Here is a 23,415-nt window from a genome sequence, read left to right as displayed (position 1 = left end):
GAATTTAGACTCAACTAGTTGTTTAATTATGTATAGTTAAAACAAACTTGGAAATGATAGAGGTGAATGTATCTGTGCAAAACTAGCTCTTCATCCCCAGAGTTAGGTTTTAGAAGTTTATGAAGCCAGTTTAATTGTTTTACTTGTATATTCTATGATTTAAAGTACTAAACAGCCATGTTTGTTGAAATACATTTTTTGTCACAATACTGAATAAAAATTTTAAAGTTACATATGGCACATTTTAAAAGGTGGAAGATGACAATACAAACATGGAGAATGTACATTTGAGGATACGTTCACAGGATGAAGAATATTAACCTAATTTATTTCACTAGATTTTCTTATTGTATTTTGCCCTCAGGATACATGGTCCCAGCCTCAAGGATACCCACTCCAGAGACCCCTCATGCCTTTGGAACCCGAATATACCAGAACGGCCTTGGAGATTAATAAACTGGTATGAGGATGTTTTTATGTTCTTTGTTTATGTATGATATGTTGTCACCTCATCCTGCCAATACATCTCTGTAATTTTAAATCCCTCTCCACAGATCTTACGGTTTATGGCTGAATCAGATATTGGCGGCTGGCAGGAGCAGATCTTAGGTAACTACATAGTGGAGAAAGGCCAGAACCAGCCGGCCTTGAGGGATGAGATCCTAGTCCAGTTAGTGTACCACACATTGGACAAAAAGGCGGAACAGGACAGTCTGAGGGGATGGCTTCTGATGGCCTGCTGCCTGAGTGCCTTCACACCTTCACCAGTACTGGACAAAACACTGCTCAAGTAGGTGTTACACTTCAGTCGGCCATCTGCTGCCGACTAGAAATAGCTGGCATGTTTTCTACTCTTTTACTGCACCAGTCAAAGTCATACTAGCTTAAATATAACATTTAGCATCCGTTTTGTGTTCAGAGACTAAGGCAAGAATAAATGGAGACCTAGACAAGAAAGACCATTTAGTTAGTCTTTGTACAGACTAACTAAATGGTCTTTCTTTGTCAAAAGAAAACAGTTGTGGAAAATAGTTGCGAATTAATATTCATTATATTTTTTAGGTTTAGTATACACTGGCCAGTCTAGTTTGTGGTAAAATAATTAGTTTTCCAAAAGGAAGACAAGTGCTTCACCATGGTTAAACTAGGGTTTTAACAAAGCATGGCCAATCTCTCTGCTATTGAGCATGAGTTTTCACCTTGTCTAACTGTCTGTGTCTCTGCTGTCTTTCTGGCGGGGATCATTGGTGATTATGCCTGACAAGATTTATAACTAATTAAAATGATAATGATCTATGATATTGCTATGGCTGATTTTGGGCCCGACGAACAAGGGAAGAAAAAAAAAGCACAGTATCCTCCCTGTTGGTGTTCAAGTCTGTGACAATAAATGAAGATCTTTCTAGGGATGTTTTGGGAAATTATCCCAGATTTAAAAGGTCTAAGATGTAGGCAAATTTCAAAATACCCTGCCTTAGGACAAGACACTTCACCTCAAGTTGCCTACCAATCTGCATAGCAGCGTATGAATGTGTGTGTGTTTGTGAGTACGATTTGGTGAATGAGGCTCTGGCACTTTGAGTGGTCGCTATAATTAGAAAAGCATAATATAAATTCAGTCTATTTAGCAATGCGGAGGCTTTGGGGGGCTGTTTGAAAAATACAGATAGACAAGTCTTTGTTGTCTCCACTGATAACTCACATGAATTAACAGATATTAATACATCTCACTTGATTTCTGTCAAAGCAATGATTTGCACTTGTTTTAAAAAATTTTAAACAACAAATCATGGTTAAGAAGTGAAATATAAGTAAGTATTAATTTTTGGCCATATATGGAATGTGAAGAGGTATGCTATTCTGTAGGGGAACAGAATAGTAGCCTGGCTGCTGGCTTCCTTTTCTGCACTGCTTGGGTACCTAAACATGTGCACATTTTTAAAAGGTGTCCTGCCTAGACTAACTCAGCTGCTTCTCTGGAGGAGACAAATTATATCTTCAAAAAGTGTCTACATCATCTGTATCTTGTACGTTAGCTTATAAATTTTGGAGTTGGCAAATATTGTAGAAACTGTGTATAAAAGTTTGCTAGAAAGTGGATTAACTTTTGATATGATTATGTGGTATAGAAATAGCAAGATTTTCAAAGAAGAAATACACTTAAGAGGATTGTGAATATTCCTACAACATTATTGGAAAGACAGTTAGAATGTATATATGTGTACACATTCAGAGCAAGTGCCAGGAGGATTATTATTTGATCCTTTTCACCCAATGCATAGAGAGTTTCTGATGTTACGTCCACTATAGAATGACAGCAGCTAATAGAAACATAGACAAGAATTCCTTGGTGCTGAATGCAGTAAAAGCAGTCAATGCTGGTTTGGTTACCCTCTGAGAAATTTTACTTGCTGCTTCCTGACTCTTTTTTTATAATTTTATTGTCTTTATTGTTGTTTTTACATTTTAAAAGATGTGTTACCGAGGTAAAGCATTTAACCTATAGTGTTTTCATACAGAGCTCATTTATTTAGTTTTAGCTTATTTCTGAAATAATCTCTGATGGCCACAGAGGAATAATGCGTTCTGTGTGATATTGCACAGTAAAAACAAACAACAAATTTCCGCATGTGGACAATAAAGTATTCATTTTCTGTAAATTAAAGAATATGGGAAAATGTAAATTTTGTCAGTGAAGATCAACAAATATAATCGGATTCATTCTGATAAAAGGGACAGTTTGGATAAGTAAATGCTGTAGATTTGTAGAAAAGTAATAGTTTATCTGCAGATCCTTAGAGCTTTCAAGTTAGTCTTGTTGGGGATGGCCAATATGGACTTAAAATGTATCACAATATTTTGTGCTGGCTATTGTCATACATTCAGTAATCAGTTGGATAGTAAACAATTGCAATAAGGGTTAATTTTATTAAAACATTTGAGCAGAAAAATCCTCTGTGATATGTAGTCTAAGATGGAGCCACACTGGGATCCAGTGGTTGTGAAAACGCAGCTCTGAGTTGGTCACTTTGGAAGTTGTCAGGTATAGATATAATTGGTGGTAGGAAGTGTTCATCATATATCTTGAAGAGAATAAAGCCAGACAGAAATGTAAGCATAATAAGACATGGGAAACAAACAACTGGACAGAAGCAAAAAAGGCCAATTTTGTCATATCGGCAACCAGAACAGAATTAACTCAGTCCATCTAAGCCCAATGCGTTCCCAGACCAGCCGAGAGACATAGTCCCTCCAGCATGTCCTGGGTCATCCCCCTGTGTCTCCTCCCGGTGTGTAGTCTCTGGAACACCTCCACCGGGAGGCATCCAGCAGGCATCCAAAACAGATGCTCAAGCTACCTCAGCTGACTCCTCTCGTGCAGGAGCAGCGGCTTTACAACAGGCTCCTCCCAGATGGCCGAGCTCTGAGTGCCTTGCCACTCTGCGAATGAAGCTCATTTCAGCCGCTTGTATCTGGGATCTCGTTTTTTTGGTCATGATCCAAAGTTCATGCCCATAGGTGAGGGTAGGAACGTAGACCGATCAATAAATCTCTTGACTAACAGACCAGTACTGCTTCCTCATTATGCGGCAGCTGCACCGATCCGTCTGTCTGTCTCCTGTGCCATTCTCCCCTCACTAGTGAACAAGATCCTAAGATACTTGAACTCCTCCAATTGAGGCTGGAACTTCCCTCCAACATGGAGAGAGCATGCCACCCTTTTCTGGTCGAGAACCATTACCTTGGAGGAACTGATCCTCAACCCCGCTGCTCTGCACCCAGCTACGAACCGCCCCAGTGCATGCTGTAGGTCTTGGCTAGAGGGGGCCAGCAGGACCAAGTCATCTGCTAAAAGGAGAGACAAAATCATCTGTTCCCTAAACCAGATCCCCTCTGGCCCTTGGCTGTGCCTAGAAATCGTGTCCATGAAAGTTATGAACAGGACCGGTGACAAAGAGCAGCCCTGCCAGAGTCCAATATGCACCAGGAACAGGTTTGACTTAATGTCAGCAATGTGAACCAAACTCCTGCTCTGCTTGTACAGAGACTGAATGGCCAATAATTAAGGGCCCCTGACTCTGTACTCTGGAGCATCTGCTAGATGGTACCACAAGGGACACGGTCAAATGTCTTCTTGAAGTCCACAAAACACATGTGGACCGGTTGTACAATCTCCTATGAACCCTCGAGCACCCCTATTTGATTTTGGATTACTATAATTAAGTGTAAAAACCTGTCTTACTATCATTCATTGATCCAATTATTTAAGAATTGGTTCAAACACGTACGGAGCATCCTCTCTTGATGTGGGATGTATTCACTTATTTTTGTTCTTTAATTTTCCGATGGTAATAAGGACAACCTTTGATTTAGGGAAGGCAGAGGCTAGGGATCAAAACTGCAGATGTCAGTTAGCTTAAAGCTATGATTTGGTACAGCACATCAAATGATGACAAAATGTTGAAGCTGCACATTGTCTTTTTTTTAAAATAAAGTAAAAGACAATCAAAGTACAATACTCCCTTAAGTAAAAGATCTCCTACTCCTGCAGTTTGATCTCCCAAATCTGAGGGAAAACGCTACTTAATTCATATAATCTGTGCCAAAGAATAGCTGACAATAAATTACTTCTTCCTAGCATTCTCTTTAAATTTGCACCTATTTTGCTTGCAGGTATGTGTCCGACCATAGTCCAGCTGAGTATCGCTCACTATGCCAACACAAGCTGCTGACATCTCTGCAGCTCCCAGCCCCCACTGCTCGAATCTATCCACCCACACAGCTGGAATGGACATCCAATCAGAGGAAAGGAACAATGCTTCTGGAAGTAAACACTTTTAATGGTGAGATTAAAATATAAATGATGGCTTATTAAAACAGGACCTTTTCAAATAAGATACAATGTAAAGCATTCACTTAATCGTCTAACATCAGATGAGGTATTGACAACTGAAGTGGAGTCATGGACAACGGGAGAGCAACTGGCCTCTTGGCTTCTTCATTACAGGTAGTCATGTTGTTCTAAAAACATATTTTCAAAAACTGTCTCACTTTATATTTTTCCGCCTTTTATTCTTACTTGGTTTTCCCTCTCCATGTATTTTATTACAATAGAGGAGTGACTGAGGCTGTGCAAGGTTGGTCAGTATCTCTTATTACTGACGAAGGATGGTCAGATCTTGCTGGCTCAGACTTTGTAATGGATCTGTTTGCTGGAGCTGAAGCTGAACTGCCCCTAGCACCAGGGACACCGTCTTCCACAAACTCTGACTACCTGTTTAGCAACCAAGGAGAAAGGTAAAAACAAACAGGGGAAAATCTTTTCTTGTTTTCAGAATATGTTAGTTCTGTACAGTCATATTGAATAAATAAGTAATACATTTGACTGTGTTCCGAGGAGACTCATTTGTCAGATTAAAAATACCTTTTGAAAATAAAAGCCTTTAGGCAGGTATTAAACATACTTTTCATTAAGCCCACATTTCTGTACTAAGATTTTAACAATTTTCACATTAATGTAATCCACATCCAGCAAAATCAGGCTTAGGATAGTTGGCAATTTGCCTCGAACAACTGGGAGGTTGAGGGTACTGGAAAAAGACGGGCAAGCACCAAAACACTGAGCTGTGTGTGTTTTCTTTAAATGTTATCTTCTCTGTGTCTTTCTCTTTTCAGAAATCTGTTCACTGATTTGGATGACTTCATCCCAGCACCACCTTCCATGCAAGCTCCAAGACTGCCTCCCTTTGACGGAAACCGTTGGGGTAGAGATTATCCACAAGAGGGTACGCGTGATTTGCAGACATATTTACATATATCAGTGCCGTCAAAATCAGGTTAATGAAATGGCATCTTATTCCTGTACCACAATGCTGAGCCCAATGGGTAAAGGGGCAAAATCGAAAAAGTAGCAATGAAAGCCAGTCCCTAAGTTAAGTAGACTTTTTAAACAAATTTGCATTCTGTTCCTTCCATTTTTTCAAAAACGTACACATAGCTTTGCAATCTATTTCCTAATTTATCTAAACATTTGCCTGGATTTGCAATCTGTTCTCTTAGTTTAGTAATCTGCGCATGTGGATTTTCTACTCAGTCATTGTAAAACCACCAACATCATCTTCCATTATCCTTTGTCTTAAGCAGACAAGCAGATATTCCAATAATATCCCGATTTCAACAAAACATGTCATACTTCAAGCTAGAGACATGCTCTAGAATTACTATTAAAGCAACATAAACTAAGTGACTACAGTGCACTATTTTTTTTTTTACCTTTTCTGATCAAACTAACAGGAAACAGATATCCAATACATAGAAGTTCTAATGTGATTTTGGCAATCCTAATAAGGTTTTAAGATATTTCAAATCCGTGGTTCTCAGTCTTAGTCCTCATGGCCCATTTTCCTTAATGTTTTAGACGTGTTTGTTCTCACTGTCTGAGATTGAATCAAAGTCTAAACTTTAACTTTTTAGGTTGGAGATAGCCAAAGGTTACCAAAACAGATTTAATTTCCTAAATGTCAGAATAATTATAGAGAGATAGTTTATTATTTTATTTTTATTTTTTTTACTGTTTTTAAATTTAGGTGTCAGCATACATCTCTTTAAAAATTTGGTAGAATACAAAATGTATATCAAACTGTATGACTTGGGTCAAAGGTTTTGAATGGCATTGCAAGAACTTCGTAAAATAGTTTGCCGGAAATTTGGTCCATTCCTCATGACAAAACCATTGTAACTGAGTCAGGTTGATAGACTGTGTTGCTCAACAAACCTTTTTATCTCTGGGCATAAAGTTGTTCTTTGGGCCATATTCAGCATTTGTTTACCTCCAGACATGACAGGTTGAGTTAAAGCAAAAGAATTGGATTTTGGTTTTATCTGAGCACAAAACTTTCTCCCAAGCCTTCTGTAAATAATTTAGATATTTACCTAGAACAAACAAACAGACAGACAGACAGACAGACAGACAGACAGACAGACAGACAGACAGACAGACAGACAGACAGACAGACAGACAGACAGACAGACAGACAGACAGACAGACAGACAGACAGACAGACAGACAGACAGACAGACAGACAGACAGACAGACAGACAGACAGACAGACAGACAGACAGACAGACAGACAGACAGACAGACAGACAGACAGACAGACAGACAGACAGACAGACAGACAGACAGACAGACAGACAGACAGACAGACAGACAGACAGACAGACAGACAGACAGACAGACAGACAGACAGACAGACAGACAGACAGACAGACAGACAGACAGACAGACAGACAGACAGACAGACAGACAGACAGACAGACAGACAGACAGACAGACAGACAGACAGACAGACAGACAGACAGACAGACAGACAGACAGACAGACAGACAGACAGACAGACAGACAGACAGACCAGACAGACAGACAGACAGACAGACAGACAGACAGACAGACAGACAGACAGACAGACAGACAGACAGACAGACAGACAGACAGACAGACAGACAGACAGACAGACAGACAGACAGACAGACAGACAGACAGACAGACAGACAGACAGACAGACAGACAGACAGACAGACAGACAGACAGACAGACAGACAGACAGACAGACAGACAGACAGACAGACAGACAGACAGACAGACAGACAGACAGACAGACAGACAGACAGACAGACAGACAGACAGACAGACAGACAGACAGACAGACAGACAGACAGACAGACAGACAGACAGACAGACAGACAGACAGACAGACAGACAGACAGACAGACAGACAGACAGACAGACAGACAGACAGACAGACAGACAGACAGACAGACAGACAGACAGACAGACAGACAGACAGACAGACAGACAGACAGACAGACAGACAGACAGCCAGCCAGCCAGCCAGCCAGCCATGCCATGCCATGCCATGCCATCTCATCTCAAGGCACTTTGGAAAAACACATCAAATGTATACACAATCATACAGACATATTCAAGTCATTTATATACATTTTGATTTGATCCTTGTCATTATACAATGCTGTCAAGTTCAGTTTGCTAAAATGTTTTCTATGTAATAAAACACAGCAGTTGAAATTGAGTTCCTGACTTTGCACCAATCACTCCATCTGAATATATAGGTCCTTCTCAAAATATTAGCATATTGTGATAAAGTTCATTATTTTCCATAATGTCATGATGAAAATTTAACATTCATATATTTTAGATTCATTGCACACTAACTGAAATATTTCAGGTCTTTTATTGTCTTAATACGGATGATTTTGGCATACAGCTCATGAAAACCCAAAATTCCTATCTCACACAATTAGCATATTTCATCCGACCAATAAAAGAAAAGTGTTTTTAATACAAAAAACGTCAACCTTCAAATAATCATGTACAGTTATGCACTCAATACTTGGTCGGGAATCCTTTGGCAGAAATGACTGCTTCAATGCGGCGTGGCATGGAGGCAATCAGCCTGTGGCACTGCTGAGGTCTTATGGAGGCCCAGGATGCTTCGATAGCAGCCTTTAGCTCATCCAGAGTGTTGGGTCTTGAGTCTCTCAACGTTCTCTTCACAATATCCCACAGATTCTCTATGGGGTTCAGATCAGGAGAGTTGGCAGGCCAATTGAGCACAGTGATACCATGGTCAGTAAACCATTTACCAGTGGTTTTGGCACTGTGAGCAAGTGCCAGGTGGTGCTGAAAAATGAAATCTTCATCTCCATAAAGCTTTTCAGCAGATGGAAGCATGAAGTGCTCCAAAATCTCCTGATAGCTAGCTGCATTGACCCTGCCCTTGATAAAACACAGTGGACCAACACCAGCAGCTGACACGGCACCCCAGACCATCACTGACTGTGGGTACTTGACACTGGACTTGTGGCATTTTGGCATTTCCTTCTCCCCAGTCTTCCTCCAGACTCTGGCACCGTGATTTCCGAATGACATGCAGAATTTGCTTTCATCCGAAAAAAGTACTTTGGACCACTGAGCAACAGTCCAGTGCTGCTTCTCTGTAGCCCAGGTCAGGCGCTTCTGCCGCTGTTTCTAGTTCAAAAGTGGCTTGACCTGGGGAATGCAGCACCTGTAGCCCATTTCCTGCACACGCCTGTGCACGGTGGCTCTGGATGTTTCTACTCCAGACTCAGTCCACTGCTTCCGCAGGTCCCCCAAGGTCTGGAATCGGCCCTTCTCCACAATCTTCCTCAGGGTCCGGTCACCTCTTCTCGTTGTGCAGCGTTTTCTGCCACACTTTTTTCTTCCCACAGACTTCCCACTGAGGTGCCTTGATACAGCACTCTGGGAACAGCCTATTTGTTCGGAAATTTCTTTCTGTGTCTTACCCTCTTGCTTGAGGGTGTCAATAGTGGCCTTCTGGACAGCAGTCAGGTCGGCAGTCTTACCCATGATTGGGGTTTTGAGTGATGAACCAGGCTGGGAGTTTTAAAGGCCTCAGGAATCTTTTGCAGGTGTTTAGAGTTAACTCGTTGATTCAGATGATTAGGTTCATAGCTCGTTTAGAGACCCTTTTAATGATATGCTAATTTTGTGAGATAGGAATTTTGGGTTTTCATGAGCTGTATGCCAAAATCATCCGTATTAAGACAATAAAAGACCTGAAATATTTCAGTTAGTTTACAATGAATCTAAAATATATGAATGTTAAATTTTCATCATTACATTATGGAAAATAATGAACTTTATCACAATATGCTAATATTTTGAGAAGGACCTGTACATGCAAGATAAGACAATCGATGCATTTAGTCATTAACTTGGCAGCAATCCTCTATACAAACATGCATGTAGTGACAGTGGCAAGGAAAACTACCTTTTACCAGAAAGAAATCTCCAGAAGAACCTGGCTCAGTGTGAGCAGCCCCCTGCCGTGACTGACTGGGAATTTGAGAAGACAGACCATAATCCATCCTCATACTGCATCTGTTAAGGTGCACAATGAAGTACATCAAGAACCTGAGGCTCGAATAACTACAAAATTGTGTGTCAGAAAATCTTAACCATGTTAGTTTCAGAAAAAGTGACTGAATATATCTGAAATGTTTCATAAACTTTGGCAGACCTGTCCATGACCATGTATTTCTTTCCATTTTAAGCCAGGAACTGTGGTTTAATGATTTAGGGCAGATTTGAATGCCAGATGTAATTGTTTATTGATAGGCTTACCTATTTACATCTAAATCAGCCAGAACACATGTTGATACCTGGTTTGCCAATTTGGTCCAAACATCAAAATGAATGTAATTAAGCAATATATTAATGGAAATATTGTACATTTCCAAAAAACACAAAGAAGTTGTTTGTTAGGTTTTTGTTGTCAACTTTTTCAAAACGTCGTGGGCTGTGCAAATAATGAATCAAAGTATTGTTTTCTCTCCAGGGCTTTCTAATGTATATTTCTACCTACCTTCAGGGCATCGCAGACAGATGGACTCCTATATTGATGACATGTTTGACCCTGTTCTAGATCAAGCACCTCCGGTTAGTGATGTCATAACTCTTTCTTCCTAATTGCAACTGAAGGCAAGCTTATTGTGGCCTCTTTTGGGAGAACAATGCATGCTCACTTCATTTAGCTGCATTTCAAATCTTTTAATCATTTAGGCTTCCTTTCCACTCAGTTTCTTCTAATTTGTAGTTTTTCACAATTTTCACACTGTTACAACTTTGTCATAAAGCTGAATATTTTTGTAGGAAATGGATAGAGTAGCCATGTTAAACCGCAGAATGAGAGGAGGAGGGGGGATTGGACCTATGCACCCTGGGATGTATGGAAGTGGTAAGAAAGTAATGTTTTTCTAATTAAACACAGCACAGACCATCTGCATTATAATGACCTAATGCCACCCCTTACATACTTTTAAATACCCATTCTTCAATTTATAGTGAAGATTTTAAGCATTCAAGGATTCAGGGATTCAACGATTTTTATTGTCCTACCAGCTCACATTTACATGTTAAGGTACGAAAATCGGACTCAGAGCCCGGTTAAGAAGCCTAATACTTAAGTAAAAAGAAAACTAAGTGTAACATACAAAGCTAAATCTAATAGTAAAAAGACAAAATATAGCAATCATTAAAAACATATACAGCAAAGAGCAAAAAAAAGAAATCTACACATTTAAATAGTGAAGCTGAAAAAGCTGAAATTAACTTTGTAAAGTACTAAATACACATGTAAAACATGAGATAGCCCTTAATATCGCACCTATAATTGAGTTCAGCAGTCTGACAGCATGTCAGTATATGCTCACTCAAAACGAGTGAGTGTGTATGGTAGATTTGTTTTTGAAGGTGCAAGTATGTTGTATTACCAAATTAGATTCAATTATGAATTAGCATTGATAAAACCTTCTTGGAAAAAAATGCAAGACTGATTTGTTGACACAGCAGCTTTTAAACTATACCGTCAAGATAGGCAAACTGCAATAAAATGAAGATTGGAGAAAAAGTGAATAAGATGAGGATAGAACTGATTTTGGCCAATACAATTTACTAGTAAACTTTATATATCTTTTCATTCAGAGAAAATTGTAGTTGTTGTACCGTGAGTTTGAGATAAATGTTGATTAAACTTAATGAGAAATGGAAACTGTGTTTTTCAGGTATGCCTCTGACAATGCCAAGCTATCCCATGGGTAAGTGATTAGGGTCATATTGATCCCCCTGTATTATATCCCTTCTTTGATCCAATGTCCTGTAAAATAAATAAAATTGCGTGCACAAGAAAAAATTGCATGTGGAATTAGTGGGTGTGTTGTGGGTGATCTACTGAGATTGTTTACACAAATAATAACGTGTGCAAACGTAATGCAGAGCGCCCTATTTAGAAGAGAATTTTGCATGTACTACTGGCTGTCATCATGAACAGTTTACAGAGGAGACTGGCCATATAATCTTTCTTGAACTTCATCAAGAAAGATAAAGTTCGAAGTCATGGAATTAAGGTAATGATAATAACTAAAGCTACATTCAAAATTGGCAACCCTTGCATTGTTGGTGGCTTTCACAGCTCAGCACCGCTCCAGCTCATGTTGCAAACACAGGGGTGACATGTCACCGCCTCCACACGCTCGGTGAGCCCGCCATTCGTTTCCACACGTTGCCACCAGATGATATTGCAAGCGAGCCTCAATGTTACTTTTGGTCACCCTGAGAAGGGTTCAAAATTTGCAGGAAATCCAACCTTCCAGACTGATGCTGTGGTCACTTCTTGTTTGGTGGTGAAGGATTCATGAAGACTTCCTGTAGTGTTTTGAAAATGTCATCTGAAATAATTTTGTGGTGTTAGACAAAGTTTGAAACCTCTTTAGACTGTCATTGAGAGACATTCATCACAGAAAACTGTTACCTTGTCCTCAGTGGGCAGGGCTAAAGTAATGTCATCAAGTGACCACACCAACGTTTTGTCAGTTGTCCATGACACATAATTTGGTGCCAATCCAATAATACATCAGGGAGATTTAGCTGTTTGAAATATTGTAGGGGACACAGTTGAGTCAAATTCCAATTTTATCTGGATGACCTGTTTGGTGGTTGACAAAGACCATTCACATCTAGTTTGGTGCAAATCGGATGATACATGTGTGATTTAGAGCCGAAATTGCAATTCGACGCTCTGCCACGCCCACGCGGTCCAGCCAACAGTCACTGTTGACAGTAGGATTCAACATCACCTTGTTCCATGTCATCAGACACTGCTTGAAGCTTGTATGAGTAAGAGTGTAAAAGGAGGAGATCCACCAGGGAAACATGTGACTTCCTGTTCTAAGTGGGTGGGGCTAAAGCGATGTTGGTAAATTAACCTGTGAATGTGCTTAGAGCTGGTCTGTGATGATACACAGAAAACTTGGTGAACTGTGACCTTGTTTGTGGAAGTTATTACATCTTTGTCTTTCATGGCGAGAAATCAGATGTTGAGGCTTGATCATGCCCACATGCTTTGATTCAGCAAAAGCCTAACCCTATTGAGCTGTTTTTAGGTTGACAGATATTCATATCGAGTTTGGAGCAAATCGGTTCATGCATGTGTGATTTAGAGCCAATCATATGCACACAGAAAGATATTAAAATTCATCATGCTCCCACACCCACACACTTTGATGCAGCACAAACCTTTGGATAACTTTTAATCCCCAATGCCTTAAGAGTATACTGAGTCATTTTTAAGTCATATATATATATATATATATATATATATATATATATATAAATAATATAGATCTCACAATGGAAAAATTATCCTCTACATTTACCCCATTTCTTAGGGTGGGGACAGTTTCATGTTGATAAGCTGAAGGAGGTCAAATATGGACCTTTGATGATGTCAGTATTTGACCACTGAGTATTGTTCGGGATCAGATGCGGATCAATCCCAGAAGGTTGTCTCTGCGACTTTCCTTGTAGGAGCTATAACAATTTTGCTTTTCTTGGTGAAAGGTCAAACTTTGAGGTCTGGACCCGCCCCTTCAACATGCACGAAAACTCGATTATAATAACTTTTAATCCCCCATGCCGAAGGGGATACTGCCCAAATTTGAATCCGATAGCCCAAACTCGACATGTACTGTATGAAATGTCAAAAATCACCCTTTGACCCGAAATGGTGGACCTGCTATTGGTTTTAGGACATACCTCTGAAAGAAGTTTTTTTTTGGCTTGGAGGGTTCTACTTGTGTACCAAATTTCAAATCTTTATGATATACCGCTATGACGTAGTTCAGTTTAGGGGGCGCTGTTGAGCTATTTGTATTGCTACTCTTGTTAAGCCCTTTAAATACATAATTCTACACCGTGACTGTGCAAAATTTGGTGGGTTTTCATTTGTGTAGGCCTCCAAAAAGCCAATTAATTTGAAGGAAGAATAATAAACATGAATAATAATAAACAATAATTAATAATAATAAACAATAAACAAATTACAATTGTCCACTGCAATGCTTTGCTGGTCAGGCCCAATAACGAGAAGAAGAAGAAATATTATAATGCACTTTTTAAAAACATTTCAAAAGATGAAAATAAATAAAAGAAGTTAAAAGATTAAATATGAATCGGTCATTGTACCTATGCCTCCTCCTTGCCACAATGACCTCAGACATTTTGTGTGCCAGTTTGCGCCTGCCTTTCAAACGTGCTAAATATAGATGCAGAAACTGCACTCGCAATCTGTTTCAGGTTTTGATAAATCGCATTGTGGGTGGTAGCTAATTGTATTTGCATATCTTACTGACAGCATTTTGCACATTCTGATGATCAGCATATATTCTACATAATCATAAAGACATGTTAAATGGATTGTGCCTGCTATTTTGCTTATTTGACAGGCAATCCTTTTGCACCTGGTTAGTAGTTCTGCTTTGCACATGCAATCAAGTTTGCACGTGTTTTCACGAATGCAATAAATCAGGCCCCAAATGTACAGTTTAGCCCAAAATATGTATACCCTTGAGAAATTTGTATGTAAAATTATTTTCATTCAAGAAAAAAGTTTGTTTCCGATAGGAAATGAGACAAGCATATCTTACAAGACAATAAAACAATAGAAATGGAGTACCAGTTGTCTCAAAAATAATTTTACTTTCACTTATTTTTACTATAGTACCAACATGTTACATATGAAAATGATCAGCACAGTCCTGACTTTATGTTACAAATATACAATGCTCAAAAAAGTAAAGGGAACACTCAAATAACACATCCTAGATCTGAATGAATGAAATATTCTCATTGAATACTTTGTTCTGTACAAAGTTGAATGTGCTGACAAAACAAAATCACACAAAAATCATCAATGAAAATCAAATTTATTAATTAATGGAGGCCTGGATCTGGAGTCACACACAAAATTAAAGTGGAAAAACACACTACAGGCTGATCCAACTTTGATGTAATGTCCTTAAAACAAGTCAAAATGAGGCTCAGTATTGTGTGTGGCCTCCACGTGTCTGTATGACCTCCCTACAACGCCTGGGCATGCTCCTGATGAGACGGTGGATGGTCTCCTGAGGAATCTCCTCCCAGACCTGGACTAAAGCATCCGCCAACTCCTGGACAGTCTGTGGTGCAACGTGACGTTGGTGGATGGAGCGAGACATGATGTCCCAGATGTGCTCAATCGGATTCAGGTCTGGGGAACGGGCGGGCCAGTCCATAGCTTCAATGTCTTCATCTTGCAGGAACTGCTGACACACTCCAGCCACATGAGGTCTGGCATTGTCCTGCATTAGGAGGAACCCAGGGCCAACCGCACCAGCATATGGTCTCACAAGGGGTCTGAGGATCTCATCTCGGTACCTAATGGCAGTCAGGCTACCTCTGGCGAGCACATGGAGGGCTGTGCGGCCCTCCAAAGAAATGCCACCCCACACCATTACTGACCCACTGCCAAACCGGTCATGCTGAAGGATGTTGCAGGCAGCAGATCACTCTCCACGGTGTCTCCAGACTCTGTCACGTCTGTCACATGTGCTCAGTGTGAATCTGCTTTCTTCTGTGAAGAGCACAGGGCACCAGTGGCGAATTTGCCAATCCTGGTGTTCTCTGGCAAATGCCAAGCGTCCTGCACGGTGTTGGGCTGTGAGCACAACCCCCATTTGTGGACGTCGGGCCCTCATACCATCCTCATGGAGTCGGTTTCTAACCGTTTGTGCAGACACATGCACATTTGTGGCCTGCTGGAGGTCATTTTTCAGGGCTCTGGCAGGGCTCCTGTCTCCTGGTAGCGCCTCCAGGCTCTGGACACTACGCTGACAGACACAGCAAACCTTCTTGCCACAGCTCGCATTGATGTGCCATCCTAGATGAGCTGCACTACCTGAGCCACTTGTGTGGGTTGTAGAGTCCGTCTCTTGCTACCACAAGTGTGAAAGCACCACCAACATTCAAAAGTGACCAAAACATCAGCCAGAAAGCATAGGTACTGAGAATTGGTCTGTGGTCCCCACCTGCAGAACCACTCCTTTATTGAGTGTGTCTTGCTAATCACGAAAGATTTCCCCCTGTTGTCTATTCCATTTTCACAACAGCATGTGAAATTGATTGTCAATCAGTGTTGCTTCCTAAGTGGACAGTTTGATTTCCCAGAAGTTTGATTTACTTGGAGTTATAAGGATAAGGGCAGGCTGCAGCGTGTCATTCGGTCTGCTGAGAAGGTGATTGGCTGCAGTCTACTGTCGCTCCAGGAACTGTACACCTCCAGGACCCTGAAGCGGGCAGGGAAGATTCTGGCTGATCCCTCGCACCCCGGTCACAGACTCTTTGAAACTCTCCCCTTGCTATGAATCAGAAAAAGGCGGACCCAAGATTCAGCCAGACACAGTACTGAAAGTTTAAAAGGTTTATTCAGCCACAGGAAAACATCACACAGGTAACACTCCTCACAGCTTCCAGGAATCACTGAGGCAGAAAGAGGGATTAGTGACTTGTAGTCTCTCCAGATTTTGCAGGGATCAGAAAAGTCACTAACCTGCTTTTGTCTTGAGTGGAACTTGAAACCCAGAGGGGAAACCTCAGTGGGCGGCAGGCGGTGATCTCCACAGCACAGGTAAGAAGTGACTCGAGGCTGAATAATCCGAGGGCTAGGCTGCCTCAATAATCCAAGGACAGAAGTCCAAGTCAGGGCTCCACGAAGGGCTTGACCTTAGAAACGTGGAACGTGGGGTGAATCCTCATGGAGTTGGGTAATCTCAGTCGTACAGTGACAGGGTTGATGATCTTGGAGATTGGGAAAGGTCCAACAAATCGATGTGCCAATTTCCGGGATACTGCCCTTAATGGGAGGTCCTTGGCGGAGAGCCAAACTTTCTGCCCCACCTGGTACTTAGGGGGATGGATCCGTCTCCGGTTGGCCGTTCTTGACGGAACCAGTGACATTCTGATCATCGACCTCCTGGCCTTTCTCCATATTCTTTGGCACCTTAGGGCAGCCGCTTGGGCGGACGGAACATTAGCTTCTCTCTCCTGAACTGAAAACATGGTTGGCAAACCAGTGGCACTTGATTGCCTAGAATTCATGGCGTATTCAACCCAGGGCAAATTTTGTGACCACCTGGTTGGGTCAGACTCACATAATATACGAAGTATGGTTTCAGCTTCTTGGTTGGCTCTCTCGGTTTGGCCATCAGACTGAGGATGAAACCCTGAGGAAAGACTAACAGAAATTCCCAACAACAAACAAAACTCCTTCCAGAAACGTGACAAAATTGGGGTCCTCTATCAGAAACAATGTCATTAGGGATTCCATGAAGCCTGAAAACTTCTCGGGTCAATATCTCACCCATCTCCTTTGCAGATGGAAGCTTCTCCAAGGGAACCAGATGAACCATCTTAGAAAATCTGTCAATTATCGTTAGTAGTACAGAGTGACCATTAGAAACCGGTAGACCTGTCACAAAATCCATCGCAATGTGTGACCATGGGCGAGGGGGAATGGGCAATGGGTGCAACAACCCCGCAGGGGGGCGACGAGAAGGCTTGGCTCGACAACATTGAGTGCATTCAGAAACAAAGTCTTTGACCAGCGATGGCCAGCAAAACTGAGATTGAACTGTCTGAATCGTTCTGCTGATTCCAGGATGACAAACAAGGCGAGAGCAATGACAAGACTCCAATATCTTTGGCACAAGGCGTTCAGGAACAAAACAGCGGTCCGGTGGACATGATGGTGGGAGAGGCAGATCCCTAATGGCCTCCTGGACCTCTCTTTCCACCTCAACTCGGGATACAGACAACCTGACGGTTTCAGGAAGGATAAACTCCTGTTCACTCGCAGACTGAGATTCCACGGGCTCTTGAATTCGGGATAGGGCGTCAGGTTTGCCATTTTTACTCCCTGGCCTGTAAGACAGGGAGAAATTAAAACGACCGAAAAACAGAGCCCACCTTGCCTGCCTGGGGTTCAGCCGTTTTGCTGATTTCAGGTACTCCAAGTTCTTATGGTCAGTCCACACCATAAACGGCTCCTTAGTCCCCTCCAGCCAATGTCTCCACTCTGTCAATGCCAGCTTGACAGCCAGCAACTTTCTGTTTCCCACGTCGTAATTCCGCTCAGCCTGAGACAGAGTCCTTGAGAAAAAGGCACATAGGTGAACACGATCATCCTCCCCTTTTTGGCTTAATATGGCTCCGACCCCAGTGCTTGAGGCATCCACCTCCACGATAAACTGTCTCTCTGGGTCAGGAGACTGTAACATTGGAGCTGACGTGAAGAGCTCCTTCAACTTATTGAAGGCCTTCTCTGCATCCTTATTCCACAAAACTTTTGTCTTGGAAGAGGTAAGAGCATTCAGGGGAGTAGCAACCAGACTGTAATTTCTAATAAACCTTCTATAGAAGTTTGCAAAGCCCAGAAATCTTTGAAGTTGCTTGCGATCAGTTGGAACAGGCCATTCCAAAACGGCCTTTACTTTGGAGGGATCGACAAGCACTTTATCTGGGGAAATGATGAAGCCTAAAAAGGAAGTGGTAGTGATGTGAAACTCACATTTTTCTGCCTTGACGAACAACGGGTTTTGGAAAAGACGCAAGAGAACAGCTCTGACATGTTTTCTGTGGGTTTCCAGATATTGAGATTAAATCAGTATGTCATCAAGATAAACAAATACGAACTGACTCACCATGTCTCTTAGAACGTCATTGACCAATGACTGAAAAACTGCAGGAGCGTTAGTAAGTCCAAATGGCATGACCTTGTATTCATAATGGCCCGTAGGCGTGTTGAAAGCTGTTTTCCACTCATCTCCTTCTCTGATTCGGACCAGATGATATGCATTCCTTAGATCCAGCTTAGAAAATATCTTGGCTCCCTGGATCTGATCAAAAGCTGTGTTCATGAGTGGTAAGGGATATCTATTTTTAACTGTTATCTAATTAAGGCCTCTATAATCAATGCATGGTCTCAACGAACCATCCTTCTTCCCAACAAAAAAGAAACCAGCACCTGCAGGAGAGGAAGAAGGTTGAAGCTCTCCCAGCTGAGTGTGCCCGACTCCACCTGCAGGTGGATCACTGACTTCCTGTCTGACAGGAAGCAGCGCGTGAGGCTGGGGAAGCACGTCTCTGACTCCATGACTATCAGCACCGGTTCCCCCCAAGGCTGTGTTCTCTCTCCTCTGCTCTTCTCCCTGTACACCAACAGCTGCACCTCCAGTCACCAGTCTGTCAAGCTTCTGAAGTTTGCGGACGACACCACCCTGATTGGACTCATCTCTGATGGTGACGAGTCCGCGTACAGATGGGAGGTGGACCATCTGTTGGACTGGTGCAGCCAGAACAACCTTGAGCTCAACGCTCTAAAGACAGTGGAGATGGTTGTGGACTTCAGGCAGAACCCAGCCCCACCTGCCCCCATCACCCTCTGTGACTCCACAATTGACACTGTGGAATCTTTCCGCTTCCTGGGAACCATCATCTCCCAGGATCTCAAGTGGGAGCCAAACATCAGCTCCCTCATCAAGAAAGCCCAGCAGAGGATGTTCTTCCTGCGGCAGCTGAAGAAATTCAACCAAAGACTATGATGGTGCACTTCTACACAGCCATCATTGAGTCCATCCTCACCTCCTCCATCACCATCTGGTACGCCGCTGCTACAGCCAAGGATAAGGGCAGGCTGCAGCATGTCATTCGGTTTGCTGAGAAGGTGATTGGCTGCAGTCTACTGTCTCCAGGAACTGTACACCTCCAGGACCCTGAAGCGGGCAGGGAAGATTCTGGCTGATCCCTCCCACCCCGGTCACAGACTCTTTGAGACTCTCCCCTCTGGCAGGAGGCTGCGGTCCATTTGGACCAAAACCTCACGCCACAAGAACAGTTTTTTTCCCATCTGCCACCAGCCTTGTTAACAAAGCCCGGAAACCACCCTGACACTCTCCCTTTCCCCCACATCCCCCCCCCCCCTTTTTTTTTTCTGACAGGACACTTGTAACCTGTAACTCTATGCGTTACATTAACCCTCGGGACCAGACAATGAATAGGTTCTGCCTTTAGGGGGTGATGTGCCAGGAAGCAAATCAATAGCACAATCATATGGTCTGTGAGGTGGCAGAGCTGTGGCCTTGATTTTATTAAATACTTACTTTAAATCATGGTATTCTTGTGGTACCTTGGATAAATCCAGATAGGTCTCCTCAACCTCATTCTCCACATTGACCTCCGTAGCAGCAGACAAAAGACAGTCAGCGGAACATGACTCAGACCAACCCAGAACTTCTTTTTTCTTCCAGTCAATGTGAGGGTTGTGTTTCTGCAACCAGGAGGTCCCTAGGACTACATGAAGTTCAGGTGAATTAATGATCATAAAAGTTACTTTTTCTTGATGATTACCTCCAACTGTTAAGGTAATCTCCTCCGTCCTGAGGTGTGAATTGTCCATGCTGTGACCATCCAAAGCTAGCACGTTTCTTGTGTCAGCTGACGGAATAAGTTTTATGCCGTTCTTATTTGTGAAGGTTTCGTCCATGAATTCAGTGTCTGCTCCTGAATCAATAAACACGGCTCCCTGGAGAGACATGGAAGATGTTTGAAAACGAGCAGGAAACAAGAAGGAGGAGGCAGTTAGTTGACTTCTCAGTAGAGACCTCCCTTCTTCTGCTGAGCCTGTCCTTTTAGTGGACACCTGAGTGCTAAATGTCCCTTCTCTCCACAATAAAAACAGAGCTAGAATCTTCTCCGACGATATTTCTCCTCCGGGGTAATCTTGGTTCTGCCCAATTGCATGGGCTCACAATTACCATTTTCCATAGTGAGAGGTGACCGACTCCTTCTCTCATACCGGTGTGCAGAAGACTGAGTTAATGATGAGCGACCCTTTTCATGGCGCTTCTCCTTCCTTCTCTCTGCCAGCCGAATATCAATGCCAGTAGCCAAATCTTCGAGCTGTTTCAGGGAAGAAGGGTAGTCACGGGTCGCTAGCTCATCCTTGATGTCTTCATTTAATCCTTTCATGAATGCATCCATTTGTACTGCCTCATTCCAACGGCTCTCCGCAGCCAACAAATGAAAGTCAATTATATAGGTCAAGACAGGCTGATCACCCTGTTTGAGGGACAATAATCCTCTTGCGGCCTCACGACTTGGAATGACCGGGTCAAAAACTCGAATGAGTTCCTTGGAAAAAGTTTCATAAAGATTACAAGATGCAGACCGGTTATGCCATTCAGCAGTTTGCCACTATTTTGCCTTTCCTACCAGCAGAGATATAACAAATGCCACCTTGGAAGGTTCAGTGGGAAAGGATGACGGCTGAAGCTCAAAATGAATTTCACACTGAGTTGGAAAAGCTCGACATTGGTCTGAGTCTCCCCTGAACATCTCAGGTGGAGAGAGGCGTGGCTCCCTTACCTCTGCTGTTGTCCATGTTACTTGGGCGTGGTTTCTTTGTGACGGTGGTGGCTCGGAGACAAGATTGCCAGAACGTAAAGTGGAAATTATTTCCACCATGCCGGAACCCAACCAGGAAAGGGTCTCATCAACATGGGTGCACCACTGTTGTGCTGGTGATGGGTCCATTTTTGGCCAGATTCTTCTGCTACGAATCAGAAAAAGGCGGACCAAAGATTCAGCCAGACACAGTACTGAAAGTTTAAAAGGTTTATTCAGCCACAGGAAAACGTCACACAAGTAACACTCCTCACAGCTTCCAGGAATCACTGAGGCAGAAAGAGGGATTGGTGACTTGTAGTCTCTCCAGATTTTGCAGGGATCAGAAAAGTCACTAACCTGCTTTTGTCTTGAGTGGAACTTGAAACCCAGAGGGGAAACCTCAGTGGGCGGCAGGCGGTGATCTCCACAGCACAGGTAAGATGTGACTCCAGGCTGAATAATCCGAGGGCTAGACTGGCTCAATAATCCAAGGACAGAAACAGGGTCAACGATCGGAACAAGAGGTGTCAGGCAAGGGGCAGGCAGAGGCATAAACCAGATGCAGGAAACAAGGTCGACAACCAAAATCCAAATAGTTCGAAAGGGAGCAGGCAGAGGCATAAATCCAAAAGGCAAGGCAAGGTCAAGAACAATGATCAGACAGAAAGGAACGCTGGATATCTACTCACACAATGGCTTCCAAAAATCTGGCACCGTCTGCTTGTCAGAGTCAGTATATATCAGGGAAGACACAGGTGCTTGGCATTCCACAGATTGCACTACACTGCAGCAGTCACCAGGTGCATCTAATCAGCTAATTGCAGCCAGGGAGACAGGGTAGAGCAGACGTGCCAGAATCATAACACCCCTCTGGCAGGAGGCTGCGGTCCATCTGGACCAAAACCTCACGCCACAAGAACAGTTTTTTCCCATCTGCCACCAGCCTTGTTAACAAAGCCTGGAAACCACCCTGACACTCTCCCTTTCCCCCACAACCCCCCCCCCCCCCCCCCCCCTTTTTTTTTTTTTCTGACAGGACATTTGTAACCTGTAACTCTATACGTTACATTAATGCTCAGCTTGGACTCCTGCTTTACTTGCACTGCCATACTTGCACAATGATCACCTGCACTGTTGTACTGCTCTCGCACCCAATTCTGCTCTATATTTACTCTCACTCACTTAAAACTGTGCACATATATTTATATTATATTGATTCTGATTATATTGTGTTGTTTGAGTGTTCTCTTTATTTTTTTGAGCAGTGCACTTTTTTTGGGTTAGAGCAAAGAAATAACAATAACATGGATCAAACGCTGAAAAATATATTTGAGTATTATCTATATTGCATATTTTTGAATAATAACATCTTTACCCATTTGGATTAATTGTTTTGGTGCATGAAATGGGTTTCTTTAATGTGTGTCAGAGCTCCGTTTTCCTCAACAGAGACCAAAAAGGACACCAATGCATATGCGCCAGTGCCAGTGCCATAGTAAACATGCATAGGCTCAATCTTTTAACACACACTTTCAGACTTTCCAAGACGTGACAGTTTTTCCCTTCTGTGGTAATGCACAGTGTTCCCTTCTGCACTCTGGGTTTTTGCACCACTTTCACAGTTTCAGAACTAAAGACCTTGATGAGCTTGCTAGAGTTCAATGTGTGAGAGTGTAAGAGACTCAGTTATCTTTTCTTCCTAGCTGACAGATTTAGATAATGGAAGCTTTAATATTATTAGTAATTACTCTGTTAATTTAATATGATGCTTCATTTCAGGATGTGATTCTGACTAGAATTATCATTAAATATTTATGACAGATTATCATTGCCATGCTAGTGATCGTGTTGGAATGTGTTGTTATTAATGGGTCGTTTCATCATTCTGTGTGAAAAGCATGTCTACCATTTGATAAAGATAAAAAGACTTAAAAGTTCAAACATCCTTGACAATTATGATACATGTACAGTAGGTGGCATCCACTAGTTGGTTTACCCTGCCTGTGATGAAATAAATTTTAAGGGGAGAGAGACATTTT

At 42.3% G+C, this 23,415-nt stretch overlaps 1 protein-coding gene across 2 annotated transcripts in view; it reads left to right on the top strand.

Moving 5' to 3' along the window:
- myo15b (myosin XVB) overlaps positions 1 to 23,415 on the top strand; it is a 63,236-nt gene that overhangs the window by 3,992 nt on the left and 35,829 nt on the right. For both annotated transcript variants that reach the window (XM_047376952.1, XM_047376953.1), the window contains exons 5-13: positions 365 to 460; positions 555 to 790; positions 4,675 to 4,844; positions 4,936 to 5,008; positions 5,116 to 5,298; positions 5,677 to 5,786; positions 10,434 to 10,501; positions 10,715 to 10,799; positions 11,626 to 11,658. In XM_047376952.1, the coding sequence (XP_047232908.1) occupies positions 365 to 460; positions 555 to 790; positions 4,675 to 4,844; positions 4,936 to 5,008; positions 5,116 to 5,298; positions 5,677 to 5,786; positions 10,434 to 10,501; positions 10,715 to 10,799; positions 11,626 to 11,658 (1,054 nt within the window). The remainder of the gene's footprint in view (positions 1 to 364; positions 461 to 554; positions 791 to 4,674; positions 4,845 to 4,935; positions 5,009 to 5,115; positions 5,299 to 5,676; positions 5,787 to 10,433; positions 10,502 to 10,714; positions 10,800 to 11,625; positions 11,659 to 23,415) is intronic.

The sequence above is a fragment of the Girardinichthys multiradiatus genome, chromosome 10, assembly GCF_021462225.1.
Source record: "Girardinichthys multiradiatus isolate DD_20200921_A chromosome 10, DD_fGirMul_XY1, whole genome shotgun sequence".
Taxonomy (NCBI): domain Eukaryota; kingdom Metazoa; phylum Chordata; class Actinopteri; order Cyprinodontiformes; family Goodeidae; genus Girardinichthys; species Girardinichthys multiradiatus.
This window is presented reverse-complemented; position numbering and strand designations above follow the sequence as displayed.